Source organism: Penaeus japonicus, unplaced genomic scaffold (genome assembly GCF_977035675.1).
Source record: "Penaeus japonicus unplaced genomic scaffold, GWHDUDI00000001_assembly GWHDUDI00000030, whole genome shotgun sequence".
NCBI classification, from domain to species: domain Eukaryota; kingdom Metazoa; phylum Arthropoda; class Malacostraca; order Decapoda; family Penaeidae; genus Penaeus; species Penaeus japonicus.
The window spans coordinates 36,508,789-36,533,788 of record NW_028234432.1 but is presented as its reverse complement, the minus strand read 5'-3'; the positions used below and the strand labels follow the sequence as shown (position 1 = coordinate 36,533,788).

At 35.0% G+C, this 25,000-nt stretch overlaps 3 protein-coding genes across 12 annotated transcripts in view; 1 reads left to right on the top strand and 2 right to left on the bottom strand.

The window, feature by feature from the left end:
* LOC122264061 (armadillo repeat-containing protein 6) overlaps window positions 1–9,757 on the bottom strand; it is an 11,038-nt gene extending 1,281 nt beyond the window's left edge. The window contains exons 1-10 of one of the 4 annotated variants that reach the window (XM_086555335.1): window positions 9,533–9,725; window positions 9,263–9,407; window positions 8,177–8,298; window positions 7,664–7,909; window positions 6,139–6,294; window positions 5,670–5,928; window positions 5,320–5,465; window positions 4,188–4,307; window positions 3,755–3,904; window positions 1–1,422 (exon numbers count right to left, since the gene is read on the bottom strand). The exon at window positions 1–1,422 is cut by the window's left edge and continues 1,281 nt beyond it. In XM_086555335.1, the coding sequence (XP_086411461.1) occupies window positions 1,207–1,422; window positions 3,755–3,904; window positions 4,188–4,307; window positions 5,320–5,465; window positions 5,670–5,928; window positions 6,139–6,294; window positions 7,664–7,909; window positions 8,177–8,298; window positions 9,263–9,296 (1,449 nt within the window). In that variant the 5' untranslated portion in view covers window positions 9,297–9,407; window positions 9,533–9,725 and the 3' untranslated portion in view covers window positions 1–1,206. Of the gene's footprint in view, window positions 1,423–3,754; window positions 3,905–4,187; window positions 4,308–5,319; window positions 5,466–5,669; window positions 5,929–6,138; window positions 6,295–6,929; window positions 7,282–7,663; window positions 7,910–8,176; window positions 8,299–9,262; window positions 9,408–9,532 lie in introns of those variants that run through there. The other 3 variants (XM_043032763.2, XM_043032762.2, XM_086555336.1) reach the window with 3 other exon arrangements.
* A 350-nt stretch (window positions 9,758–10,107) lies between these two features.
* On the top strand, window positions 10,108–14,453 carry Polr2F (RNA polymerase II subunit RpII18). The gene is made up of 4 exons (XM_043032764.2): window positions 10,108–10,265; window positions 13,146–13,209; window positions 13,695–13,783; window positions 14,165–14,453. The coding sequence occupies exons 1-4, from the start codon at window positions 10,237–10,239 to the stop codon at window positions 14,373–14,375; spliced, it is 393 nt and encodes a 130-aa protein (XP_042888698.1). The 5' UTR covers window positions 10,108–10,236; the 3' UTR covers window positions 14,376–14,453.
* Window positions 14,454–17,958: 3,505 nt separating this feature from the next.
* Window positions 17,959–25,000, bottom strand: part of capt (adenylyl cyclase-associated protein 1) — an 80,113-nt gene continuing 73,071 nt past the window's right edge. For 5 of the 7 annotated variants that reach the window (XM_043032757.2, XM_086555332.1, XM_086555333.1 and 2 more), the window contains 6 exons: window positions 24,779–24,957; window positions 22,651–22,781; window positions 21,712–21,762; window positions 20,147–20,401; window positions 19,818–19,925; window positions 17,959–19,589 (listed from right to left, as the gene is read on the bottom strand). In XM_043032757.2, the coding sequence (XP_042888691.2) occupies window positions 19,362–19,589; window positions 19,818–19,925; window positions 20,147–20,401; window positions 21,712–21,762; window positions 22,651–22,781; window positions 24,779–24,957 (952 nt within the window). In that variant the 3' untranslated portion in view covers window positions 17,959–19,361. The remainder of the gene's footprint in view (window positions 19,590–19,817; window positions 19,926–20,146; window positions 20,402–21,711; window positions 21,763–22,650; window positions 22,782–24,778; window positions 24,958–25,000) is intronic. The other 2 variants (XM_086555334.1, XM_043032756.2) reach the window with 1 other exon arrangement.

Genomic DNA, 25,000 nt, shown 5'->3' with positions numbered 1-25,000 from the left:
CCTTTTGTTCACTGGAAATACAGGCGAGACTCTCAACGGAATTTCAAACAACGTGAGGTCAAGGCAGTAAAATCCCATACAGCTTAACATATGGATTTGAAATACCTTGCTTAAACAGTTCTCTTACAGTATATTTTCTTAGTAGTCTGATGATCATATAATAGCCAATTGGAAAACTCTTTTGTCCCGGATACTGAAGATTTTTACTCCAGTCGGGGTGGTTAGAAGAACGTAAATCTTATGTACATTTTATCTACAAGATTTTTTGGTAGGAAATCACAAAATATATTCAGACATACTTATCACAATTAATAAGGCTCCAGGGTATATAATTATATTTTTTTGCCATGGGGGAAAGAATTCATTACAAAAATATACAGGTACCTAAATTCATAAGTCTGTATATATTTATAAACATCTCATATGGAAACCTCTGCAGATAATCACTTGATTTTTAAGCTGGTGAACAATTTAAGTAAAAAGCTTTTACACTTCACCACATACAAAGCATCAACCTTCTGCTTAATGCATCAAAGCCAGATTAGTTTGTTACTCTACCAAGAAAATTCTTAATACCATATGCACTTGTGACTGTGACCCATAATAATGTCAGAAGCAAATGCTATAAATTGTGACCAAGATTAAAAAATACAATTACTTAACATATCGAGTAGGTACCATAAAACCATGAAATCAATGTGCATTAAAGCTTGTGCTATGGATCTCCTTAATTAGAACATTAAGAGAAATTATCCCGCTTGAAAATTATGTTCAGTTTGCTAAGTAATAATGGACAAGAGTGAACCTTTCAAAGAAAACTGCACTATAGGAACAACACTTGTTCATCTACTAATTATTAAGAGAAAGTATAAACATAATGAAAGTCCATTAGCTTTAGAATCTTAAACCATTATGAACCACAGAACTAAGCATTTTTTTTATAGATGAAAAGCCAATTTATCCCTCAGTTTCCAGGAGTAAATTCTATTTGACCAAAATATATTACTAACATAACTTCACATCAGTACAAAAGACCAGAGAAAACAGGTTGAGTATCACTAATCCATATCTCAGAATAGTAATCTAAATCCATACACAAAAAGGCATTATTTTTTTTCATCATAAGACAAGTTAAATGCTGTTAATGCAGTGTAAGATCACAAACACGAGAATGGTCTCTCTCTCTGAGACTTCCACACGGGGACTTTAGCGGCAGATTTCGTGGCCGGTTCCTCTCCATTGCTCCACCAGATTGACCTTCAGATCCATGTCTCTGAGGGCAGCCTGAGCCACGTCTTTCACAGCTTCCCCATGATTCTCAAGGGCAGCATGAATCACATCCTCAACATTATATTCAATGAACATCTGCTGATTTTCAGGCACACGTGCGACAAGGTTCCTGATTGCCATGCAGCCGAGTTTCTGTGTGGGCAAATGGGATTAATGTAAAAAGTTCACCTGAGTTTCTGAGAACTGAAATGCCAGTTTCAAAGTAAAAGGTTGTGGTTTATAATAACTAGGGAAATTTTCCCCACTGTTATGCATATTTAGATGCAAACATGACGGGATAAAAAATCAAATAATAGGGTTAATTGAAGATACATACTTCAAATTTACTTTTCTCTTTAGGCAAGCATTTGAAACTAATCAAATGAAACAATATCATGTACATATAATAGAACAGGGGCCAGCAACCCTTGGCACACGTGCCGAGTGTGGCATGTAAGGCAGTTGACTATGACACAAAACTTGCATACCAGGAAATAATTGTGATTATAATGATAATGACAATAATCATATTGATAAGAATAATAATAAGAACCATAATAACAATGATGATGATTTCAAAACTAATGATAATAATAATAATCTACATAAAATAGCGAAGGGAAGGAAAAGATAATATCTTATTAGGTCTACTAGTGCATGAACGAAGATAGAACACAATTTGTATGATAATGGACTAGTTATGTGTAATTTCAAAACAAACGTCTTAGTTACATATTCATAGTATTACTTGTCCTGAAGTTAACCGTAGTAGACAAAAAGAAAATCATACTTGGCCCGAAAAGTGGTTAAACACAAGAAATTTATATGGCACTAGTACACTGCACTCAAAAGATTGCTGACCCCTGTAATAGAGGTTTCAGTTTTGGAAAGTCCGAGGTTACGCCTATCCTGTTATCACACATATACAAAATAGGCCTAGGCTTAACATGACATTTTCTTTCCCTAACATGGCTGTTCTACCTAATCTTTTCATGGTTTCCAAAAATTAGAGCGAAAGTTAATCTCATGTCACCCAACTGCTCATGGAGATAAAATTACACTTATGGCTTTCCTCTTTTACTTGGAACAATCCATTGTATATTCTATTCTGGGGAACCATCTGTAAAACTGCCCTAGACTTGATGTTGGTCTAACTGGCTTTTAACCCATTCACGACAGGATGTATTTTTGCCTACTCCCGCTAACGCTGGAAAGATAACAAGCGTGCAACACTTTGTGCCGGGGTGTTTTCTTGATGCGCGGGGCCGCATTGATCCTCTCAGAGCATTTTTCACCCACCCTATTCTTATGATTTTCATGAATGCGTTTATATTGTAAAGGCATGTAAATATATTGCCATGTTCAGAGGAATTGATTTCGTCAAAAAACATATTACAGTAATGCCTATTTAGTTTTATTTGACTGAACTTTGCCTATTATCTTCACTTTTATGTGAAAATACCAAAGGAAAGCGGAAGCAATCTCTTAGTGGGGCATCAATAAACATGTTTTATACTTTTTCTTTTTTTACCAAAATGAAAAGAAGAACAATATGAATAATCATACATGTACATATGAGTATGTACATGTACCTTGTGACGTGATATCACGGGTAATCAGCAAATTATAAGTAGTATTGCATTAGTAATTTTTCACTTTATTTTATTTCTTGGCTAAACACATCTGATTTTACTATAGCTTTTGACTCGGATCTTTTTATTCAACCAGTCAAGAAGCAGAAATTACCATGATGTCATCAATATCACGTAGATTTCTGTGACGTCATTTTTTTAACGTTATGTCTCATTTTAACAATCAAACACCTAAACTAAAATAACAGAGTTTAAGAAATTATGTAAAATGATTATATTTGAGAACGATCTAGCGATCTATTGCTGACGTTTCAGCACGTCACTGGGCTCCCGGAACGCGGCCAGAAAATGTATCATGTCTCAGGACGTTCCCCAGGTCTGGGGACATTTTTCGACCCCGTGATAGCAAGTCAACCAGTGTGAATGGGTTAATGATGGCTGAAATTATAGGATTTCCTAAGACAAAATCAATAGCCTCAGTTACAACAAATTCTGAAGCCTAAGATATGGGAATTATCTATTCCTTGCCCTTATAAAGTAAGCACTAATACAGTTTGTTTGCATAAACAAAGCTTCAGAGGCATGGCACTTCAGTAGTCCTGTGGATTTTGTCACTATATGATCAACATGACAGTTAATATACAGGTTCTCTGGGAATCATTGCTGTAGGAGAGATTCTCAGGTGCAAATGGAATAGCAATATATAGGTCCTATTTGATATAAAAGAGGAAACCATGGGATACCATATGCTATGTTATCATATTAAAATTTATAATATATATAGGAAAAAATGCTCCTTTATCATTTCATAACTTTTCATTTTCTACAAAGCCCTCTCTCTTATTACCTTCTTATTCGACACATAAAGGTGACGGATATATATATATACTGACCTGGAGCTGTTTCTGTTGAGGATGCACTTTCATAGCCTGGACAATGGCCTGACCAGCCCCTAGCTGCATGAGCTGTTTGGCATGAGCTGGGACCCTCAAGGCCAAGAAAGATATTGCACCAGTTGCTGCTTCACACACCCCAGGTATAGCCTATTTAAAAGCAGAGAAATATAAACTGATATTTAGCAAATCACGGAATATGCAGATTATCATTGGATTGCATGCACATTACCTCAGTTCTTAAATTCATTTTGTAAAAATCTTGGTATCTTTAAGAATTCTTATTATCTATAAGTTGCACATTTTTCTCTCATAAAATACTGCCATTTTCCCATAAATCCTCTTCATTCCTATAAAATATCATAAATCCTCTTCATTCCTATAAAATATAACTCCCCTCATAAAATATCTGAACCTTTCACATCATCCTCACCTGGTGTTTGGCAAGCGCTGCGACAATTAACTGAGGAGAGCCGGTCTTCATTGCCTCTGCCTTCACCTTGTCATTCCCTACAAGAGTTTTCAGGAATGTCATCGCCTGCTTGTTGAGAGCCTGTGAAGCAAAAAGGAATCTTTGGAGAATCTTGATTCTATCACTCAAGTCCTATGACATTACTGTCATGTTTAAGAGTCTGGGCAGGAGATAAGTTGCCAGAAAACACTATAATAGAACTCAAGCCCCATCTGGCATGTCAGATGAGGTCAGTTTGACACCTGACCACTAATAGCCTTCTTGACAGACCCTTACCAATCTACCTCCTCAAAAAAAAGGGACAAAGAAACTGAACAAGACAAGTGATATATATGTGATGCATACATAAACATGCACAGAAAAAAATTGGAATCATAATATAGATATAATTAATAAGAAATGGTAAATATATACATCTTTGTTCTTTCTTTCTTACAATATCATATATGTAGCCAGCAAATGAGATTTCAGGACTTGGACTGATTCTTATGAGTGAAAAATAAGGGGAACTTTCAGTATCAATTATGCACATGTCAATAAATGATAGATACATATATATTTGGTCTTTATCATTATCAACTAATTTTGTGAGGCAAGAAATGTTTTCTTAACCCAATGCCGCCGGCCGCCGGCCACAGACGGCGATTATGTAATATGATAGCGCGGGTGCCGTCATACGCCGTCAATGATATAATTGATTTAGGCCTATGCGTTCGAGAGCCCCGGCATTGACGCCAAAAAGGACGAAACGGCCCGGCGGGAATGGGTTAAGGACCAGGATTTACCAAATATAAATGCCCATCCATTAAGAGTTAGAACACTTCCTACTTTCCTCTTCAAAATGCATAATTCAAAAAGACACATAAATATAGGATACTTCAAAATAGCACCAAGTAAAAATGTTTTTGCTTTTTATGTATTTATTTTCTATGGGCAAGTTCTACTCTACTTTCCATGCAAAGCTTTCTTATAAACTTTAATTTACAATAGAATTTTTACAATTCCTTACAATTTTGTGTCTATCTTTACAAACCATACCAAGAGGCAAAGCAGGAGTAATCACAAGGGAGTAACATATGGTTGTGCAACTTACCGCATGATCTGGAAATGAAACCAAAATATCATTGATGACTATAAGAGCACTATGATCAACGGCTTCTTGGCAGTATTCAGCTCTAACGCAGAGCTTGCTGACGGTGGAGAGCAGCTCACTTGCCGTGTCGCTCTCCTTCAGGCTATCTGGTGAAAATTAGTAAAATATTTATTTTTCAATTTTCCAGGCAGTCATTCATGATGTTAATTCCTCAATAGCTTTAATTTCAGTGGAAAAAAATACAAATAAAGAAAACAAATATGGATTAAACTATATAGATGAATAGATACGCAAATATGTTGCATGCAAAATCCAAACTTTTAGTATTAACACCACTTCATCATACTTACTTTTGATTAAATCTAAACAAATAGGAAGGAGCCCATGCTCCTCCACTAGGAGCCTCGCATGTTCGTGAGCCTTTCCATACTCCTGTCTCATGTCATCGTCAAGAGTAAAAGCCCGGATAGCTTTGCTGGTTGTTCTGATGGCTTTGGAGTTTGATTTGTGTCCCTGCAAGAAAGCCACCAGAGTGCCAAGAGCACCGGCTGCTACGAGATTCTGGCGATTCTGTTCATGCTTTAAGCAGCATTCAGTTGACCAACGACCCTGTAAACATGGCAACATAATGGTCAGAAAAGGTTCAGTAATTTCTTGTACTGCTCTATCAGGTTTATCCTCTCACCTTTTTTTCAGCGGCAAAAAATAGAAAGCTCATATAGAGAAAGAGAAGACAAATAAACAGTATGACTAATTAACTTTATCAATTACCACATGATTTCTGTTTTATGTTTTCAACAACTTCTGTTTTGTACTCACCAAATATTCTGGTACTCGCGACTCTTCAGTTCTGTTTGTCCAGTCCTTAAGTAGATCCAGCAACAATTGACTTCCCTCAGAGGTTAGTATGTCAGAGTTTTGTTCCATCAGAGCGGCCATTGCTTTCAAAGATGGGGCTAGGAGAGTCGAGTCACCCTGATAACACAAAAAAAATGCCCTTGATAATTATGAATGGCTGTGCAATATTAACATACGTGTAGCTATGTGAAATAACTCATGTATTTAAAATAAGACAAGTAAATAGATACATTATTGCCATTCCTATGACATCAGTAGAACTGCTGATCTAAAAAACTTTGTTATCATACCAAATCCTAAGTGTTTGGCCTTGAACTGCATGTTCTAATTTAGTAACCTTTAGGTATATATGCCTTTCCCATAGGTTGAATATCTTATATCAAGAATGAAATCAGAGAAAAGCATACAATCATCTATACATTCTCCTATTCCATATACAATTCAAGCCCCCTTGATAATATTAATAACTATAACAATATTAAAAATAATAATTAAACAAACTAGAAATCAAACTGGAAATAAAAATATCTGATGATAATGAAATATATTTTCAAAAAACAAAAACAGATTAAGAGCCAGTACTTTAGACCTCAAGTGCCATACATCCAATAGAATGGATAATTGTCTTAAATGATAAACAAGACACTGATAGTATACTATATATTTCCCAAGAACATAATGAAAATGAGAAAAGTCAATGAAAATATAGGAAAACTGTATAGTATCATGATTGTCACCATTAACCCACTCACGCCGGATGACGTGCTGACACGTTGTGTGGTTTTCGCGTCAGACGCCGCCGACGAGATATCTGGCCAAGGCTGGTGCTCGGGGTGAGCGAGCGGGCAGCCCAGGCTCGCGGCCCGTGCGCCCGAGAACCTCGAAGCGTTCAGATGATGCATTCGAAAACCTCGGTATAGCGACCGTGCAAAGCCGGAATGGCCCCGGCGTGAATGGGTTAACAATAATATCAATATCACTGTCATCAGTAACTTTCATCTACTAACATCCGCTGAAAATATTATCCTCATAAATGTCATTATCATCATTAAATCAATAAGACAACGACTTAAATTGTCCCTGATCATGGCAATTATATTCCCTAGGACGTTCACTCTCCGGTTTCACAGGCCTTAGTGTGAGTTGGATTGTGGAAGTGGAAATTCTGACATTTGTGTCTCACAGTAGTAACTATAAAAAGATAAACAATTATAAATAACTAACATCTCCATATTTATGAAAAATAATACCAATACTGTATACTGATAAAAACGATAACAACAAAGATGATCAGAATAACATGAATTGGTATGTGCTCTAGCGTTTGCACTGTCCCTTCACTCTGTCACTCATTGGCGACCTTTAAACCTTTAAATAGCAACAGAAGCAGTAAAGATATTAAAATAACAACATCAAAGAATATACATAATAATGGCTACCAATGGCCTTATAACAACCAAAGATATAACTGTCCTACATAACATACCTGAACTTTCTTTATCAATTTGATAAGGGCTTCATAAGCATTGTTATTATTGGCCAAGACACGATGGGCAACTGACACCTTGCACTCAGTAGTAAAAGTTGCAAGAGGCTCTGCAATCTCATGTTCATTAGGAGATCCATCTGCAGCACATTTAATCTTGTCTAAGGCAACAAGAATTTCATGCACAATGCTCTTCTTGTCCTTGCTCAGATGCATATTTTTTACTATGGTGCCAAGATGCACACCCTGTAAAGACATAAAAGTTTGGATAGAATAGTTTTGGTGTTGGTTTCAAGGTAGAGTAACTTTTAAGATAATACAATATAAACATAAATAAGACACTATATATTAAACAATGTAAACATATAGATCACTATATATCAAAGAGTATAAAGATACAAAACACTATAAATAAACAATGTAAAGACATAGAATGCCATATATCAAACAGTATACAGATACAAAGCACTATAAAATAAACATTACAAAATATCATAAACACCAACTTCCTACCTGAGATTGGAATTCCATCTCGGCATCTTTAATAGCCTCTTCAATTTCCATGTCAAATTCAACAACATTTTCCAGAACAACATTATCAAATGTTTCTTGTGACACAACCTTCGCCATCTTGTCTATAGAAAAAAAGTAAGTTATATAATAGCTGGGATAGTAACTTATTCATTTCAAGACAGGAAGTTACAGCTTACTGCATTATACATGCAAGAGTTATTTTTAAGTTAAAATATCTTGGTAAACCATTTTTACAAACTTCTTTTTTTTTTTTTTTTTTAATAAAATATAGAAAGACTGTTTGGTACTGTGATTCAAAATAAAGAAGCTGCAAAGAAAATCCCATAATCTTTTTGGAAATATACAATGATAAACTATTAATAGTGGAGATGGACAGATATAATATATGTTTAATATCTACTCTTTTCAAAGAAGAAATATATTATTGAAAGAAACAATACCAATGCATTATTGGCATCTATATAATACTTCATGCAGTGTTCACTTAATTGGCAGGTATGCCTATAGCTAACTTTCCTGATATAAATTTACACAAAAAAAAAAACACTTTATCATTTTAATTCTATTCTAAGTAAAGCAGAACCTCAACCAAAAAACTTATCAGTATCTTATTCTTTACGAAGGTGACTTGGGGTTTCATTTCTGAGCAGCTAATATAATTTTCCCAATTGCTCCTTAGAAAATATTCTATTACCAATGGTCTTAAAGAATTATGAAAAGATGTAACATATGGTGACTCACCAATACATCACTTTAGGTAAGGCTATATTTACCTGCTATCTGAATAATTTATACATATCAATGTCCTTGATGTTTATATATCATATATCCCATGTAACCAAAGAAAACAGAAAAACCTTCAATTCATATATAATCATCAACATTTCATAAAGAAAAGAACACATATATGCCCTTTTAAGTATCACCATGGAAACAAGAGATGCTCCAAAACAAAGATATATCAAAATATCAAAAAGAGGGCTGTATATAAGCCAAAAGCTCTATCAGTAATACCAAACCGGGTATAGCATCCATAGGGTACAGCATTACGAAATACCGACTCACTTTGTTTGGACTTCCCACAACTTCCTAGTGTCATTCACACACAAAGACGACTAACGGGACTCCATTTCCTCTCTTCTCTCCCTATCGCTCTATATTTAAAAGAATCTCCTCGCTTGAATTTCTTGGTGTCTTAGAAAGTTTACTACTGAAATTGGTGTGCGTGTAACAAGAATGACAAAATAACCTATGACAAATGGTTATCAAATATGTAATATCCTATGACAACTGTATCCTATAAAGGCTCGAAATGACTCATCTTTAAAACCTCACCTCTGACCGTCAAGCCGACGTTGCTACTGTAACTCTATCGTCACGTATAAACTAATAAGGTATGTATGCGCCGACGAAGCGTTAATTTTACTCCGATCAATACTTTAACCCCCAATTTTACCCGATAATAGTCTCGGTTGGGCGGCCAAGTGTGCGGAGGCGAGCAGAAGGGAAAGCTTGAGCGAGGATGACTAAATTCGGATTGCGACGCGTCCGTTTTTCGTGGCCTGGCGAGGGTCAGTTTAAATAGGCTTTTCGGTGTTAGAGAGTATGTAATAGGGTTAAGAACCTAAACTATATGCCGCGTAATTTGGCGAGAACTTATAATTTTGCTTTTATTTGCCTTAGTGGAAATTTAAGATTGCTAAGCCAATGAGCCATTGAACGTTTCGGATGCAGTTTTATGCAAATCGGAGTTTTCCTTGGGATGTAAACACCTCTGGTTCACATCCCGTTTATCGAACGAACCATAACAAAAAATGCATATTAATGAGCAGCAACCGTTATTCCTTTAATTACTCCCAATCCAATATAACCGTCAATCTCATTCTTAAACAATACACCACGCCTTTTCAAGCTTTAGAGACTCAAAACAAAAGCAAAATTACCTCTGAGCGCTGTAATCCCTAGTAGGATGTGAACGAAGACACTTTGTTATGGTGTTGAGTTGAGCGAAGACACCGAGGGAGAACACACGCGCTGCCATGGCTGACGAGGAATTCGATGGCGATGAGTAAGATTCCTAAGCTTTTATTTATTCGTCTATGTTATTAGGTTGGGAAGAAGTCATAGAACTATTGTGGATGAATCTATGACATGATATAAAAGCGTCTTTAGCATAAATTCACGTGGAAATAGAGGTGACGCAACATCGGGGTGACGCTTAGTGAGTCGGACACACTTTAAAGTTACTCTTCTTATTGTAAGATAAATGCTAGAGAATAGCTAGTAGTTGTTGCAGATAGGATACGTAGACCATAAATTTGTATGTGATTGTTGATACATGGATGTATCATCTTCTAGACAGACATAATGCTTTATTTCATGAAATATACCTTTTTGACCAAGTCCTATGGTAATTGAGTAAGGCTTTAATTGTAAAGTTCCCATCCCCCCTTCAACAGGTTTGGGGTAAACAAGTGGAATTAATGAGGGGGTTGAAGTGGGATCTAATGTAATATATGTGGTTTTCTTACACTTTACTCTAGGAGATATTCAGAAGAGTCCCTCCTTACCAAATACCACGATGGATTCCTCTCACGCTGTACTTTCTTATTCATCTGCGAATTGCACATATCCCCAACACCCTCAATAGCATGGGATAAAGTAGATTGGGGAGTTTGTGGGGTAAGAAACACTAATGTGGAGTAAATTGTATGTACAATTGCCACCTGCAGGGTGTTGTGACCCCTGTCACATGCTCTACTTATCTACAGCAGGATGGAGTGGGTAAATTTTTGGAAAGTTCCTGCCACCATTTCCATGGCGCACAATGATTCTTAGCAAGAATTTTAGATTTACCAATTTTGGGGCATTTATAGTTTACAAAATCCTAACCCGATGACCAAACCTAACTTTACCTCACCTTACCTTATTTTAAGGTTAAGTGTAGCTGGGAGGGCAGGTTAGTATACATTTGTGAAGAATATTAAAGAGAAGAAAAATTAGATATAATTAGTTAAATAAAAAAGAAAAACTTGTAGGAACTCTCAAGCATAGAGCAAGGGACACAGATGTGAAGTATAATTGTTTTCCAGGGCTGGGGTAGCGGGGTGGCAGCTTCCCCACAAGAGGATCACATTTTGCATCTAGGGTACATACATCTGTGTATATCATGTGATATTCTTCAGCTGTTAATCTGCAATTTCCTTGATCTGCTTCATAATACAGTGATTATCACATTCACAGTGCAACAATCAACTCAAAACTCACTTGAAGAGTCAAAATTATTAAAGCTTTAAATGATAATTAAAATGAAACCATCATTGCATATGATTAGCCTACCAATTCAAGGGTACTTTTCATTGGCTACTGTCTATAGAGAAATGGATTATCCTAACAAGTTCACATTAGCCTGTAGCGAGTATTAGAATATCAGCATAAAAAGTGAAGTGCGCAGTTTACAATCACCAACAAGTGTGCACTTTAAAAAAAAAAACTTGAATTATTCATTGAAAGATAAAATGATACATTGAAAGCTGATGAAAAAAATGACTTCATCAAACACATTTGTTCTCTTGAATTTACATGATATCAAAATATGTCTTAGATTTTAGTTCAGTAGCCATGATTCTCTCTTGACAAGTGGACATAATCTCACCTACATACCTTTCAATAAATCTCATCCACCTCATTCGAACTGTCTACCCAGGCAAAATAGCACTGATGCATACAATACCATTTGCACATATTGTTATTCATCTTGTTGATGAAAGAAAGAGGTGAGGACAAGAAATAAACCAAGCAAAAAAAGAAAGTGTTAAAAGTTTTTTTTTTTTTTTTTTTTTTTTTTTTTTTTTTTTTTTTTTTGGGGGGGGGGGGGGTGTAACTGTGGGAAAAAAATGCAACACCATTATATAAGTAAAATAATGGAAAAATAAACAAAATCTTATGGTCAAATAAAACATTCCGTTTTGTTCTGAGTTATTCATACAATTGTATAACATATTCTGTTGTTTAACCCATTCACAACGGGTAGTATTTTTGTCTACTCCTGTTTCCATCGGGAAGATAACAAGTGCGCGGAGCTTCATTCCAGGGTATTTTCCAGCTGTGTAAGGCCATGCTGAACTTTTTAGAGCATTTTTCAGCCACCCTTTCCTTCTGGTTTGCATGCTTGCATTTACAATGTAAAGGCATGTATAAATATTCCCCTGTTCAGAGGAGTTATTGTAGTTGAAAGACATGTTACAGAAACGCATTTCTAGCATTATTTTGTTGAACTTTGCCTATATTCTTCACTTCTGTGTGATAATACCAATAGAAAGTGGAAGCATTCTTTTAGTGGGGTATCAAAAAAGATGTTTTTTACTTCTCCTTTTTTCCAAAACAAAAAGAACAATATAAATGATCATACATGTACATAAGATCTACATGTACCTCACGACATGACATGATATGATAACGCGGGTAATCAACAAATTATTAACCCAATCCTGACAAGCCCGGCGAGAAGTGGCAACCCCTTATGCCGGGGCTATGCAATATCGCCTTGGGGATGTCGCACTGGTGTGTTGCCCTGTCATCAGGCAGTTTGCCATGTCACACGGGTGTGACACACCAACATCATTGGGTTAACCCCCCCACCCCCAGCAGTTTTTCGACTTAGATTTTTTTATTCAACTGATAAGAAGCAGAAATTACCATGATGCCATCAGTATCACACTTTTTTTTTTCTTTTCTTTTTATAGGTATATCACATTTTATAACATTCAAACGCCTAAACTATATAATAAATTATGGAAAGTAATTATATCTTAAAAATAATGTAGCATTCTATTGCAAACTAATTGTTTTTGCATGACATCTCAGGACGTCAACTGGCGGGAATGGGTTAACTAACATCAGTGAAATAACCATCAATTTATCAACAATCCAATTTCAACTTTTTCAGTGTCGGTGACGATTTTGAAGAGGCAGAAGAGGATGAGAACCTTGATGACTTGCAGGAAGGAGAGGTCTGTTGTTTTGTTCCTTTGGATATTGATGCAAATCCATTTTTAGTCTTCTCATGAGAAAAGATATCTCATAATATTTTAGTAATGTGTTTGTGTTGGAGGATAGGTGTTAGGAGTATTGTAGCATATGAAAAGACTGGAAAGATTGAAGAATCTTTTCAGTTAATCTAGTATACATAAAATCTGTGTCCATGAAATATATATATATATATATATATACGTGTGTGTGTGTGTGTGTGTGTGTGTGTGTGTGTGTGTGTGTGTGTGTGTGTGTGTGTGTGTGTGTGTGTGTGTGTGTGTGTGTGTGTGTGTGTGTGTGTGTGTGTGTGTGTGTGTGTGTGTGTGTGTGTGTGTGTGTGTGTGTGTGTGTGTGAAATATAGAATAAATAGTTTTTTTTTGGTTTCTTCTAGTATCTAAACTTAACCTTAGATTTACCCCTTTACTCGTGAAATGATGTACTTACGCTCTGTGTTTCACTTTTCAGGAGGATGAAAACCAAATGGAAATTCTGGCCGCTGGGGAAGGCAATCAGGTCCCCACACAGAAGCGAATCACAACCCCATACATGACTAAGTAATATCATCTGCTGATCTTGTTTTACGGCTTTTTTGTTTGTGTGTCTGTTTGTATCTTTTTATTTACATGTTTGTGATTATGGGTTATATATATATATATATATATATATATATATATATATATATATATATATATATATATTTTTTTTTTTTTTTTTTTTTTTTTTTTTTTTTTTTTTTTTTCCTGAGAATTTATTGCCTTTTTGCATGAGAGAAAGGGATCCCAAATTGTCATCTCTATATTAATAGTACTGAAATATCTGTACCCTAGAAGTATATTATCTTTTCACCGGTTTCCAATCTTCGGCAGCAGGATTCCAAGAATAACACAACGGCAAATCAATCTTCATCTTGCACTCACGAAACTTTTGACTTGCAGATACGAAAGAGCGAGGGTGTTAGGGACGAGAGCACTACAAATAGCGATGTGCGCACCGGTCATGGTGGAAATAGAGGCTGAATCAGACCCCTTGCAGATTGCAGCCAAGGAATTGAGAGAGAGAAAAATTCCCATCATCATTAGGAGATACTTGCCCGATGGTTCCTATGAAGATTGGGGTATTGATGAACTTATTATAAGTGATTTCTAAAGGGAAACTGTCCCTTCACTTATAATTAGCACTAGAAACTTTTGTGAAACTTATTCTTTCATATATAATGTCTTAGAAGCATTGTGTGTTATTTACCTACTACATATCTTTTATATTTTTCTCCCGGATGCACACTTGACAAAATGTGTTGTTATAAATACATTTTGATAATTCAGGATTATATTTATGAAACTTGAATTTGATTATGTACTTTTTATTGTGCTGTTCATGTCAACATTGCATTCTTATCCTATTATTCACGAGTTTTAACCACAATAGAATGTAAATTGTGGCCTTGGAGTTATACCATTTTCTTTCAAACCAACTGATAATTTGTTCTTTAAAAAAAAAAAAAAATGAAATATTTTTGTATTTTTGATATTTGAACCATCTTTACAATAGTAAGAAGTCCCGAGCAAAATAGGGTCCTAATAATGATGGCCTGACAACTGTATGTAATCAATGCTTAACTTAGGTGAAATGACCCATATTCATTCACTGAACGGTTTTCATTGTCATCTGGATTTGGCTAAAAGATATTGCAAAAATATGTGGACTAATAATATTTATATGGGACTGAAGTAGTTAAACATCCTTTCTGAGAAACTAGCTTCTAATTTTGTTGAAAAATTGCATTACTTGTAATCCACCAAAAAGGCTATTTATTTCAATCATCTGTACAACAGCATTTAAGCTTTTGTCAATTGTACACAAAGAAATAAAATTTCATGTAGTATATTGCAACCAACAATGCTAAGTGTATGTCATATTTTGTCATTAATATGGAATAAATCATTCAGTAAATCATGAGGTTAACAGTATAACAAATTTTTGGATGTTGCAGCATTAATGGCGAGTTTACAAGAGAAAGATTATAACCTGTTTAGTCAGCAAGCCAATTTAAAGAAAAAGGAATTGGGACATTTTATTTTTTTCCAACATTTTATGATGTGGAGAAATGAAAAACAGTATTAGAGAAACCATGTCAGTTTTAAGATTTTTTTCTTTCTTTCTTTGAGTAGCAATTTCAGTTCCAAATACTACTATACTCACCCTAGTGTATGCTTACATCATAGATTATTAACTAGTTCTTTGGTAATGGAGTAAGAAAATTATCAGGGGGGGAAAGGCAACTGGACTTTCCTCGGGACTCCATTTTTGACACAAACATTTTACAGGGCTTGTTTATTCACATATTTCTTTAACTATGTGCCTTTACTTATCTTAATCTTGTATTCATGAGAGATTGCTCCAAATTTTCAAAAACCTCAAGAATATGTTTGGTTCATATTTGTAGAAGAATTTCAAAAATTTATTAAAATGACACACATCATCACACAGACTTAAACATAGTGACAATAAAAAAGAAAAAAAGACATTTGTAGTGGAGAGTTTACATACCCGGATCTTTCAATTATCATATTTGTTGAATTTCTACTACTATTCAGTGAAAACGTAAATATTCAGTAATGCAGTACAATGGGAGTTAAGCTTATTCTGCTAGTACACATTAGCCCATTGTGGACGGTGGCATGACATACATGATGCAGTAGCTTTGGCCTGACAGTAGGCATCATGTCCATGACGTTAGGGGATTTTGGATCACTTACTTTATTGTACTATAAGTAATGAGTGATGATGATGACAATTGCAGTCATAATTACTATAATTGCCATGATATTAAGCAAAATGTTTTTTACCTAAAATCCAAAACTTACATGGCACCACTTTCTCCTAGCACTAGCAGGAGAGAGAGTCTAAGAAGCATTATCTTTAGAGAATGATGGCACACAGTAAGTTGCCAACCTCTTGCTTCAAAGTATCAGCAATGAAGGATGTACAGGCAGAATAAGAGGAAGGTGACTCAAACCATGCCTAGTGTCTGCAATATGTCCCTATGCTAGTAGGGGTACCTTGTACTGTGGCACTCATAGTCATAAGCACAGGTTTCCTTCCTCTTCCTTACCCGTATACAAGTAAAACAAAACAAAAAAAAAGTTGCTTTTTCTCCTCCCATAATAGTAGTCTGTCACACTGAGTATAAAGAAAAAAAAATGAAATGATAAAGACCCTGCAGCATTGATAGAGATCACAATGTGATATGATAAACAAATCTCTCAATACAATATGAAAAAAAATATGAAACAAAAATGGTTCTAGTTTTACAATGAGTGATTAACCCATTAACAATGAGGATAGATTTGCCTACCCAGGTTTCAGGTTTTATTTCAAAGCTTCACACAACATACCTTATCTTTCCCCACTTTCTTTGTCACTCATTGTAGAGCTAGAGCCATTTTTGTGTCATGTTTTTCTGAGTGTTTTACTGTTTTTAGAGGCTTATATCTGTTGAATCACAGGCTTTATCAAATCTTTAGTTGACTAAAATTGTAGTTCATATAAGCTCTTTTTTTTCTTTATACTCAGTGTCATAGAAGTATTGCTGTTTTAGGGGAGGACAAAAAACTTTATTTTTTCATATTTGTGCTGTCATGAACAAATACAAAACATATAACCATAAAAAATGGAGAGAATATGAAGAGATAGGGAAGAGGAAGGAAACTTGTGCTCAGGACTATGAGTGCCATAGTTGCCATAGTAAAAGACACCCCTACTGGCACATTGTGGACATTGGGCATGGTTTGAGCCAGCTTCCTCTTCTCGTTCTGCCTGCACATCTTTCATCTGCGGTACTTCAGAGCAAGAGGTCGGGAACTTGCATTGTGCCATTGCTCTACAAAGATCATGCTTGCTAGAGACCGTAGATAGGTGCCATTCAAGGCTCTCTCTCCTGCTGGTGCTAGAAGAAAGTGGTACCAACTAGGTTTTGGATGTTAGGTGAAACCTGTTTTGCTTAATATTACGGCAGTTATAATAATTATGACTACAATTGTAAACATCACTCTCATTACTCATAGCACAATAAAATAAGACTGATCCAAAATCCCTGATCATGATCCTTGTTGTCAGGCCAGACCTCCTGTGTCATGTATGGCGAAAAGACACGTTACCTGTCATAAACGGGTAAGAGAGTTGAAAAAGTCAAGGGATGTGTGAAGCTGCCTCACTCTGAAATAAAATCCATCCTGGAGACTAGGTATGCAAATCCATCCCCATCTGCAATAGGTTAGTAGATAATTGTCTCAGGCAATTAAGTTGCAAGCTAAGCTGACCAACTGGGGTGCCCCCCTGCTATATTATATTTTGTACATATATATGCAAATACCATCTAATTACAACTTGAAAGCTCTTTTTTATTTTATTTAAACTATAAAGAGATTAAAATGACCAACTCATGGCCTTGGTACATATAAAATAGGGGCAAACTCACTGTTTAGACTAAGATTATTTTTAGATATATCAAGAAGCTAATTTGGAGCATAACTTTCACAGAATTAATTGTTTAAAAAAAAAGGATGGAATTGGGAGATTTTTGGAAACCAAAAGATATCAAAACTGCATATAGGTACAAATATCCAAAATAGTTTTTTTGGGCCAGACTTTAGTGAGACTTACCTTAGTTAATGCTACTACCTTTGTATACATGAAAGGGTAATACACACTGGGAAATAAAAGAATAAACTGGTACCCACTTGTACATTTTATTAGTTAAATCAAAATCATTACTGATATGCATATAAAATGGAAGAGTACAGTTAATCAACATCTGCAGTAGACAATTATAATGATAATAAAGCAAAGGAAAAAGGCTAGATTTTCCCATACTGTGTGATAATTATGCCACTCTAATACATTTTCAAATTCACCAGTTGTTGGTAATAAGACTAGAGGAATAATAATAAATTATGGGACTAAACTACATACAGCAACAAGTAGAATAATGAAAGATCTCATTCAAAATTTGTGTAAAAATCACTTTTCCTCTTATAAAAGTAGCAACATGTATCCCTACAATGTTTTCTTTTTTCTCCTCCTAGGGATATTGAATGAGACAAAATAATTCCAGAAGTGGCAACCATGACAATGTGGGAAATATTTCTATAGGAAAAAAAAAAAAAAAAAACTTGCCTTACCAGTATGCTGATATTGTTCCTCTATATTATTATTATTATTATCCTTTTATTTTTACCCTTGATTATATCTACCATCAATCAATACAAACTTTTAATCTAAATCATCCCCACAGTTTTTGTCATTGTCACTGTACAAGTTTTTCATAATATCTTTTCCTTCCATGCATTCCTTGTCCACATGCATTTCATTCGTCTAACTCTTCTTTGGCTATTTAGAGGAGGAATCAGACTGGTTCTAAATAACTTGTGCTTTTGAGTAACATTGTGTCTTATGCTTAAATGAGTAAAAAAGCTTCAAATTTTTCAATTTTAATGGTTTTTAGATACATAACTGATACAGTCTAGAACTAGCTGTAGACTTGGTGGGGAAATGGAATCATAAATTAGATCAACTGTCTATTACCAAATTCATGATCCTCTCTAACATTTTGACTCCAAGGAAATCTCAATTAATTATTTGTGTTATTCTATCTCATTGCACACTATGGCAATTACTAACTCAAGCCATATCATCTAAATAATTTAGTGCCAATCCTTTAAATAAGTGGTTTGTTGATAAATTATGTTAAAAGTAACACTGGCTTTATATTCATTGTATAAAAAAGCTGACACTAGTCATTATTCTTGTGCTTGCATTAACCTTTCTCTCACACTGCGATAACTCACCAGGTTCTAAAACTTTTTACCTCTGTGACGAGGGGGAAATTCTCTAATCAAAACTACGTAAATCAAACTGTAATCCACTTTTCATTAATCCTTAAAAAAAAAAAAAAAAAAATCCCTTCTTCAGATGACTATTCACACCAAGCACCAACAAATACCATCAAATGTGTTTTCTTAATGCATGTATATACTTTTTTTTTTTTTATGGAGTAAAAGAATCATGCCAGCTTCCAAAATTATCCTCTCTCTATTTCTCGGTCTCTCCCACGTGAGCATCGTTGCCTTAATTCTAACCAGCCTTCTCGGTGCATGTGGTGACCAGGGAGTGGCCCTTGATCAAGGTCTTGAATTGCTCAGGAACAGGACACTCTACAAACTCTCCGTCATCTTTGGGGATGAGGATGTTCATTTCCGAGGACTTGGCCGAGATGATCTCCGTGTTGAGAGATTCTTTGCTCAGGTATACGTGGCAGCCATCAGTCTTCTCGATCGTGATTGTTGGCATTATGCCCATCACCTACAAAAGAAAGAAAAGTTTAGGAGTGCAAAAATATGTATGCACATACTAAATATTTACTGTTTTCATTCTAATTCACAATATCATTTACATCTCCAGAATACCTTGGAATTTTACAAAGTTAATAAATACAATAAACAGATGAGTCTGAGGTTGAACTAATAATATAATTATTGTCCCAGCTGCAAAGTTTACATTACACAGTAAATTAATTTGACATAATCTTACCTGGACCTTGCAGGACTGACAGTTGACAACCTCCGCAGAAGAAACCAGGTTATCAAACACTACTGCAGATTTCTTACATGAGTCTAATATGACAGAATTAACTTTACCCTGTTGGAAGTAAAAATTAAGAATAGAATTTCCATACATTTACAAGAAACATTTATTAATACTCTCAAGATCTATTCCTATAAGAAACAAATGTGTCACCTGAATAAAATATCTGTATAATACATAATTCCTGAATAATCAAAAAATTATCAAGTAACAAAAAAGAAATAACAAAGGAAAGGAGAGGAAAAAAACAATTCAAAGAGAAAAAGGAAACCAACCTTAACTTGAACCACTGTGTTCTGACACTTGAAGATGTACACAGACTGATCCATCTTGGCATTATCAACAACAATGCTTGGTTTGTCCTTCTGGTATTCCACAAACCACTTCTTTCCTTCGAGAGCAAACTTGGGGGGGCGTTCAGGCGACTCGCGGGTTGGTGCACGGACAGGGGCGGTCTCGGTCTGCTTGACGAATGGTTTTGGTCCCTCACGCAGGCTCGGGTTTTTGTGGGTTTTCTGGTCATCTCTAACCTGGAGAAAAAAAAAATGGAAGTACGTATTAACTTTGCATTTCTTTTTCCCTCATCTTTTATTTATTTATTTATTTATTTATTCAATTGACTGATGTATTGACCTTGACCTTCCCTTAAAAGCAGAATTAATGGTTAGTGAAAGCATATATATTTTTTTTACAGCATTGTATTTATACCTTGTAAATCTAGACAAAAAGATATGTGTGTGTTTGTAAAAGTATGTGAAAGGTTTTGATCTTGTTGAGGGAAATAGGCAAAATCAAAGTTTATGTGCTTTCACTTGAAAATATCCTTTTCATATAAAAATTACTGCCTATGAAAACAAAAATACTGTACTCTAGCTATGCTACCTCATAAGATCAAACATTTCAAAGAATACAGTTTTATCAAATAATAACAGTTAATACTGGTCAAAAATGAAAAGGTTTTCACAAATACTTCAACGGGAAACTAAAACAAAAAAGGGATGTAACCGCCCCATGTAAGTACCATTACCTATTATAGATTAGTCAGTGCTTACCATGAACAGAGCTATCTTAATGCTGCTCTAGTTAGTATGAATATGAAATTAGTTAAACTGTGCCAAGGAAAAGAAGAAAACATAGCTAGAAGCCTCTTGAGGTTAGTACGACACGTACAAGCCTTCCACGTAACTTGTGTACCTCATAGTCCCAATTAGTCTTCATTCAAGTCCAATATTATGCAAATTAGTATCACAGTCTGTTGTTCTGAGCGAACGCCATCATCTTCTTCAATGGCCACCATACCATAACATTCAACAGCTTCATTTGTATGCATTTGTACAAGATAAAGATAACAAGACAATCACGTCAATAAGATGGTCCATGATTCTTCAACCTTCCGACAGTTCATTAGACACCTACATGCAGAACTTAGATACCCATTTACATTTACAGTACAGGACTTTGCAAAGTTCATACATATACATATACATATACATATACATATACATATACATATATAAATATATACACATATATACATGTACATGTACATATGAACATATATACATATGCATAGCCATATACATATATACATATGCACATGTGTATACATGTACATATAAATAAAATCCTCAACATACACATACAAATCATACCTCAAAAAACAAGAGACAAATGTCATCTAAATATCCATTCATCTAAAAGTTTGGAAGGGAAAAAGCCTATGTATGTGCATGAATAAAGTACCAGTTTCTTCAGCATTTTACAGCAAGAGGTGATGCAGCTTATGTAACCTGTATACCAAGGAATATCCCCACAAAAAATAAGACATGTGTCAATTTACTGTCTGTGGCGTCCACACCCCTGGTGGAAGACGAGGTGCGTTGCGGTCCACCTATACAAGAAATAAAATAAAACCTGATAACTTTCTCTGGACAATCTTTAACACAAAAAAATTATAATTCCCTGGAACACCTCTGAAGACATGAAATCACATACCCAACAGCTCTCACATATCTCACTCGGATAAAACTGTTCTCCTTCAGTACCTGTCTTCTCTTCTTCTTCTCATCTCTCTCTCACATGTTTTCTTAAATATTCAAGAAGACTCAAACATTCATTTTGACAGGTGAAAACATTCAGGATAAATGAAGCTTCTCTCTCTCCTTTAACGAAAGACCAGGAGACCAAAGACAGGATTCTTTAACTGAAAGCTACCAGACTTACCGGAACTCTTTCAACTGTGCCCTAACTGTAGCTGATTTATCAAGCTGCAAGGATTGCATTGTTATGATTTTAATCTCATTAGCACTCTAGTGTCTTATGACGAGCAATGCATGCTTTTTTATGATCATATAAAACCACACTATAGCACAGACATTCTATGATAGAACTTGTAAAAGCATAGTCCTTAAAACACACATTAAGGAATTTGATTTAAAGCTTTTTCTTTGCACAAATGCCCTAGAAAAAAATCAGGTTTAGAAATTACTAATACAGCAAAAATGGCAAAATAATATAGAAAAAATGTAATGGTATCTGAATCGGGCCCTTTAAATGGACCTCAAATATCTTAACATCATACATTTAGTACAGAATTCACTTATATGCAGCTTATAGGTTCTCTTTTCCATAACTGAAAAAAAAAAGCCTCACACAGCAATAAAAAATTATCTCACAAACATAACCAGTTTTACATACAAAAAAACACTAAAAATAGCTTTCATAAAACACAGTCATAGAAAAATCAAGCCAAACAGCACTCTCCAACCCAACACCTTACCTTCTTGAGGCCGGAAGTGATATCCGTTCCCTTATTGATAGAGGCGAAGAGTGCAGCTCTACCGTCATCCTCCATAGCGGCGGCAGCTTTGGGCACCAGGGGGACCATGGGGGGAGGGGGAGGGATGCCAGCTACCGACAATACAGCGAAAGTTAGCTACATTTTATCAAAACAAGTTATACTGACATTGCCAATGATGCAAACCGGGAAAAAAAAGTGAATTTAACGGTTTCTTACAAGCTCGACAAGGAGAATGCTTGGATATACATGCAATGAAATAGTTTATTACAAATTATATCATTACTCTGTCAACTATTTTGGACTGTGGATTCTCCTATATCTTATCTGTAATAATCAAGCAAGCCTAAAATGTCTAAAACACAGGTAAGCAGTAGTTGACGACAAATATGAGGAAAATATTCTTCAGACATTTTCATGACATATGAAGTATAAATACTTTTGGTCAATTAACACTAAAATCTTTATCTTAATATCCATAACTAATCTAATTGGTATAATTTTACTAGGTAATCTCTGATACCAGACTCTGATAACATTTATTTTCCACTATTTCTAGAATAAATGTTAACTGACATCTTACAAAAAAAATTAATCAAATCCATCAAAATGGTAACAAGACAGAAAAAAATTCCCTAATAACCCGAGTTGGTCAGTAAAAGATAACTCTTGGAACTCTATGTAATGTCCATACATTCAGTGTGGTGTACTTTGATGATCCTCTTTAGTTGCATGGGCTAATGGTCTTAGTAACTCACTTTGTAAGCCTATGTAATGACATTAGTATTTCATATTTTTATCACTTCATGCCTTTGTGACATTTTCAATACAAGAGGAATAAGGAAAAATGGAAAAAATGTTTCCTTAACTATTTGTCTATGGTTATTTCACACTTGATGAAAAGTCTATTCCTTAGAATAGTAATGATGTACTTGGAAATAAAAAATAAATACAGGAAAACTTTCAAATTTCAAAAAATATATAGCATTGTCTTACATAATGCTTATTACAAAAGGACAAAAACTTCCATAACTGTAATGGTATCTCACTTTTTTTTTAATCAAACATATTAGAAAAAAAAATCAAGAATTCTCCTTGTAAAGGTTTTACTCTAAATAAATCTAAATAATTCCATCAAAAGGAGCAAAGACGTTTGACTACAGATGCCAAGATTTACTCAAACAATTAACAACAAAAAAATAATAACAATAATTATATCACAAGCTTTACATCTACTTTTTTAATCTGAAAAACAAACAATGGAATGTAATTGAAAATATAACTTTAATAATACCAATGATGCTGTAAATAATTAAGACACATTACCAAAGAAAACATTTGCATAAAATTACATTATTTTTTTATTTCATGCATGTTTGTGCATTCTGCAAGTCCCCTTATCTTATCTCAGGATGTAAATTTACTCAGTCACTTTATATACTTTCTTATTCATTGTTTTAAGTGTTTCTAATCTGTGTGAGAGATGCAGAATCACTTATTCATTTTCATCATTATGAAAAAGTTGGCATTTAAAAGAAACTTGGCTTACTATTTTTTTGCTATTTCCTCAAATATTATAAGAAACTTCACATACCAAACAATATTTTAACAATTTCTGTGCAAAAAAAGGTTTATACAATTGGCTTCTTCAATAACAAGTGATAAGAATATTTTTCCTTCTTCTAATCTTCGTATCTTTGTTTAACCCACGTGCGACAGGGCAATCATTTGCCTGATGCTGCCTAATCACCCACTTGATTTTATGGGAAGCTGAGATCCGTTTTGTGTATTTTTTTTACCTTTTTTGACAAGTCAAGAACAAATAAGTATATACATATGTAACTCTGTAAATTGTGTACTTAGAGGGAGAGATCATGATGTGACAGGACGCTATCAGGCCGGAACGGAATATTCCCAAAACATGATGTCCGTTAAACATCACATCAGATGTAACTCATGTAGTTTATTAGTACTGAAGTCAATGTTATAATTCCTATTACTTCAGAGTTCTAGACCAGAAACACAATATCATTAAGAATTTTTTATTCATCTGGCTGTAAAACCAAACGCTAACCAACCCGTGCAATAAAAAGAAAACCCACGAACTTACGAGGAGGAGGGGGAGGAACACCACAGTTGGCCGGTGCGGCCTTGAGGTTTGACATTGCATTGCCGCCACGAGTGTTCCAGGATAGGCCTGTGGTGTGGTGAGTCTTGACATACTGCATGAGCTCCTTGAACACGTTGTTCCAGTGCTGGACCCATTCAACGTGAACTTTGTCCTTGTCCCTGAAATTCATTGTAGAATACCGTGAGGAAACTGGTTCATGAG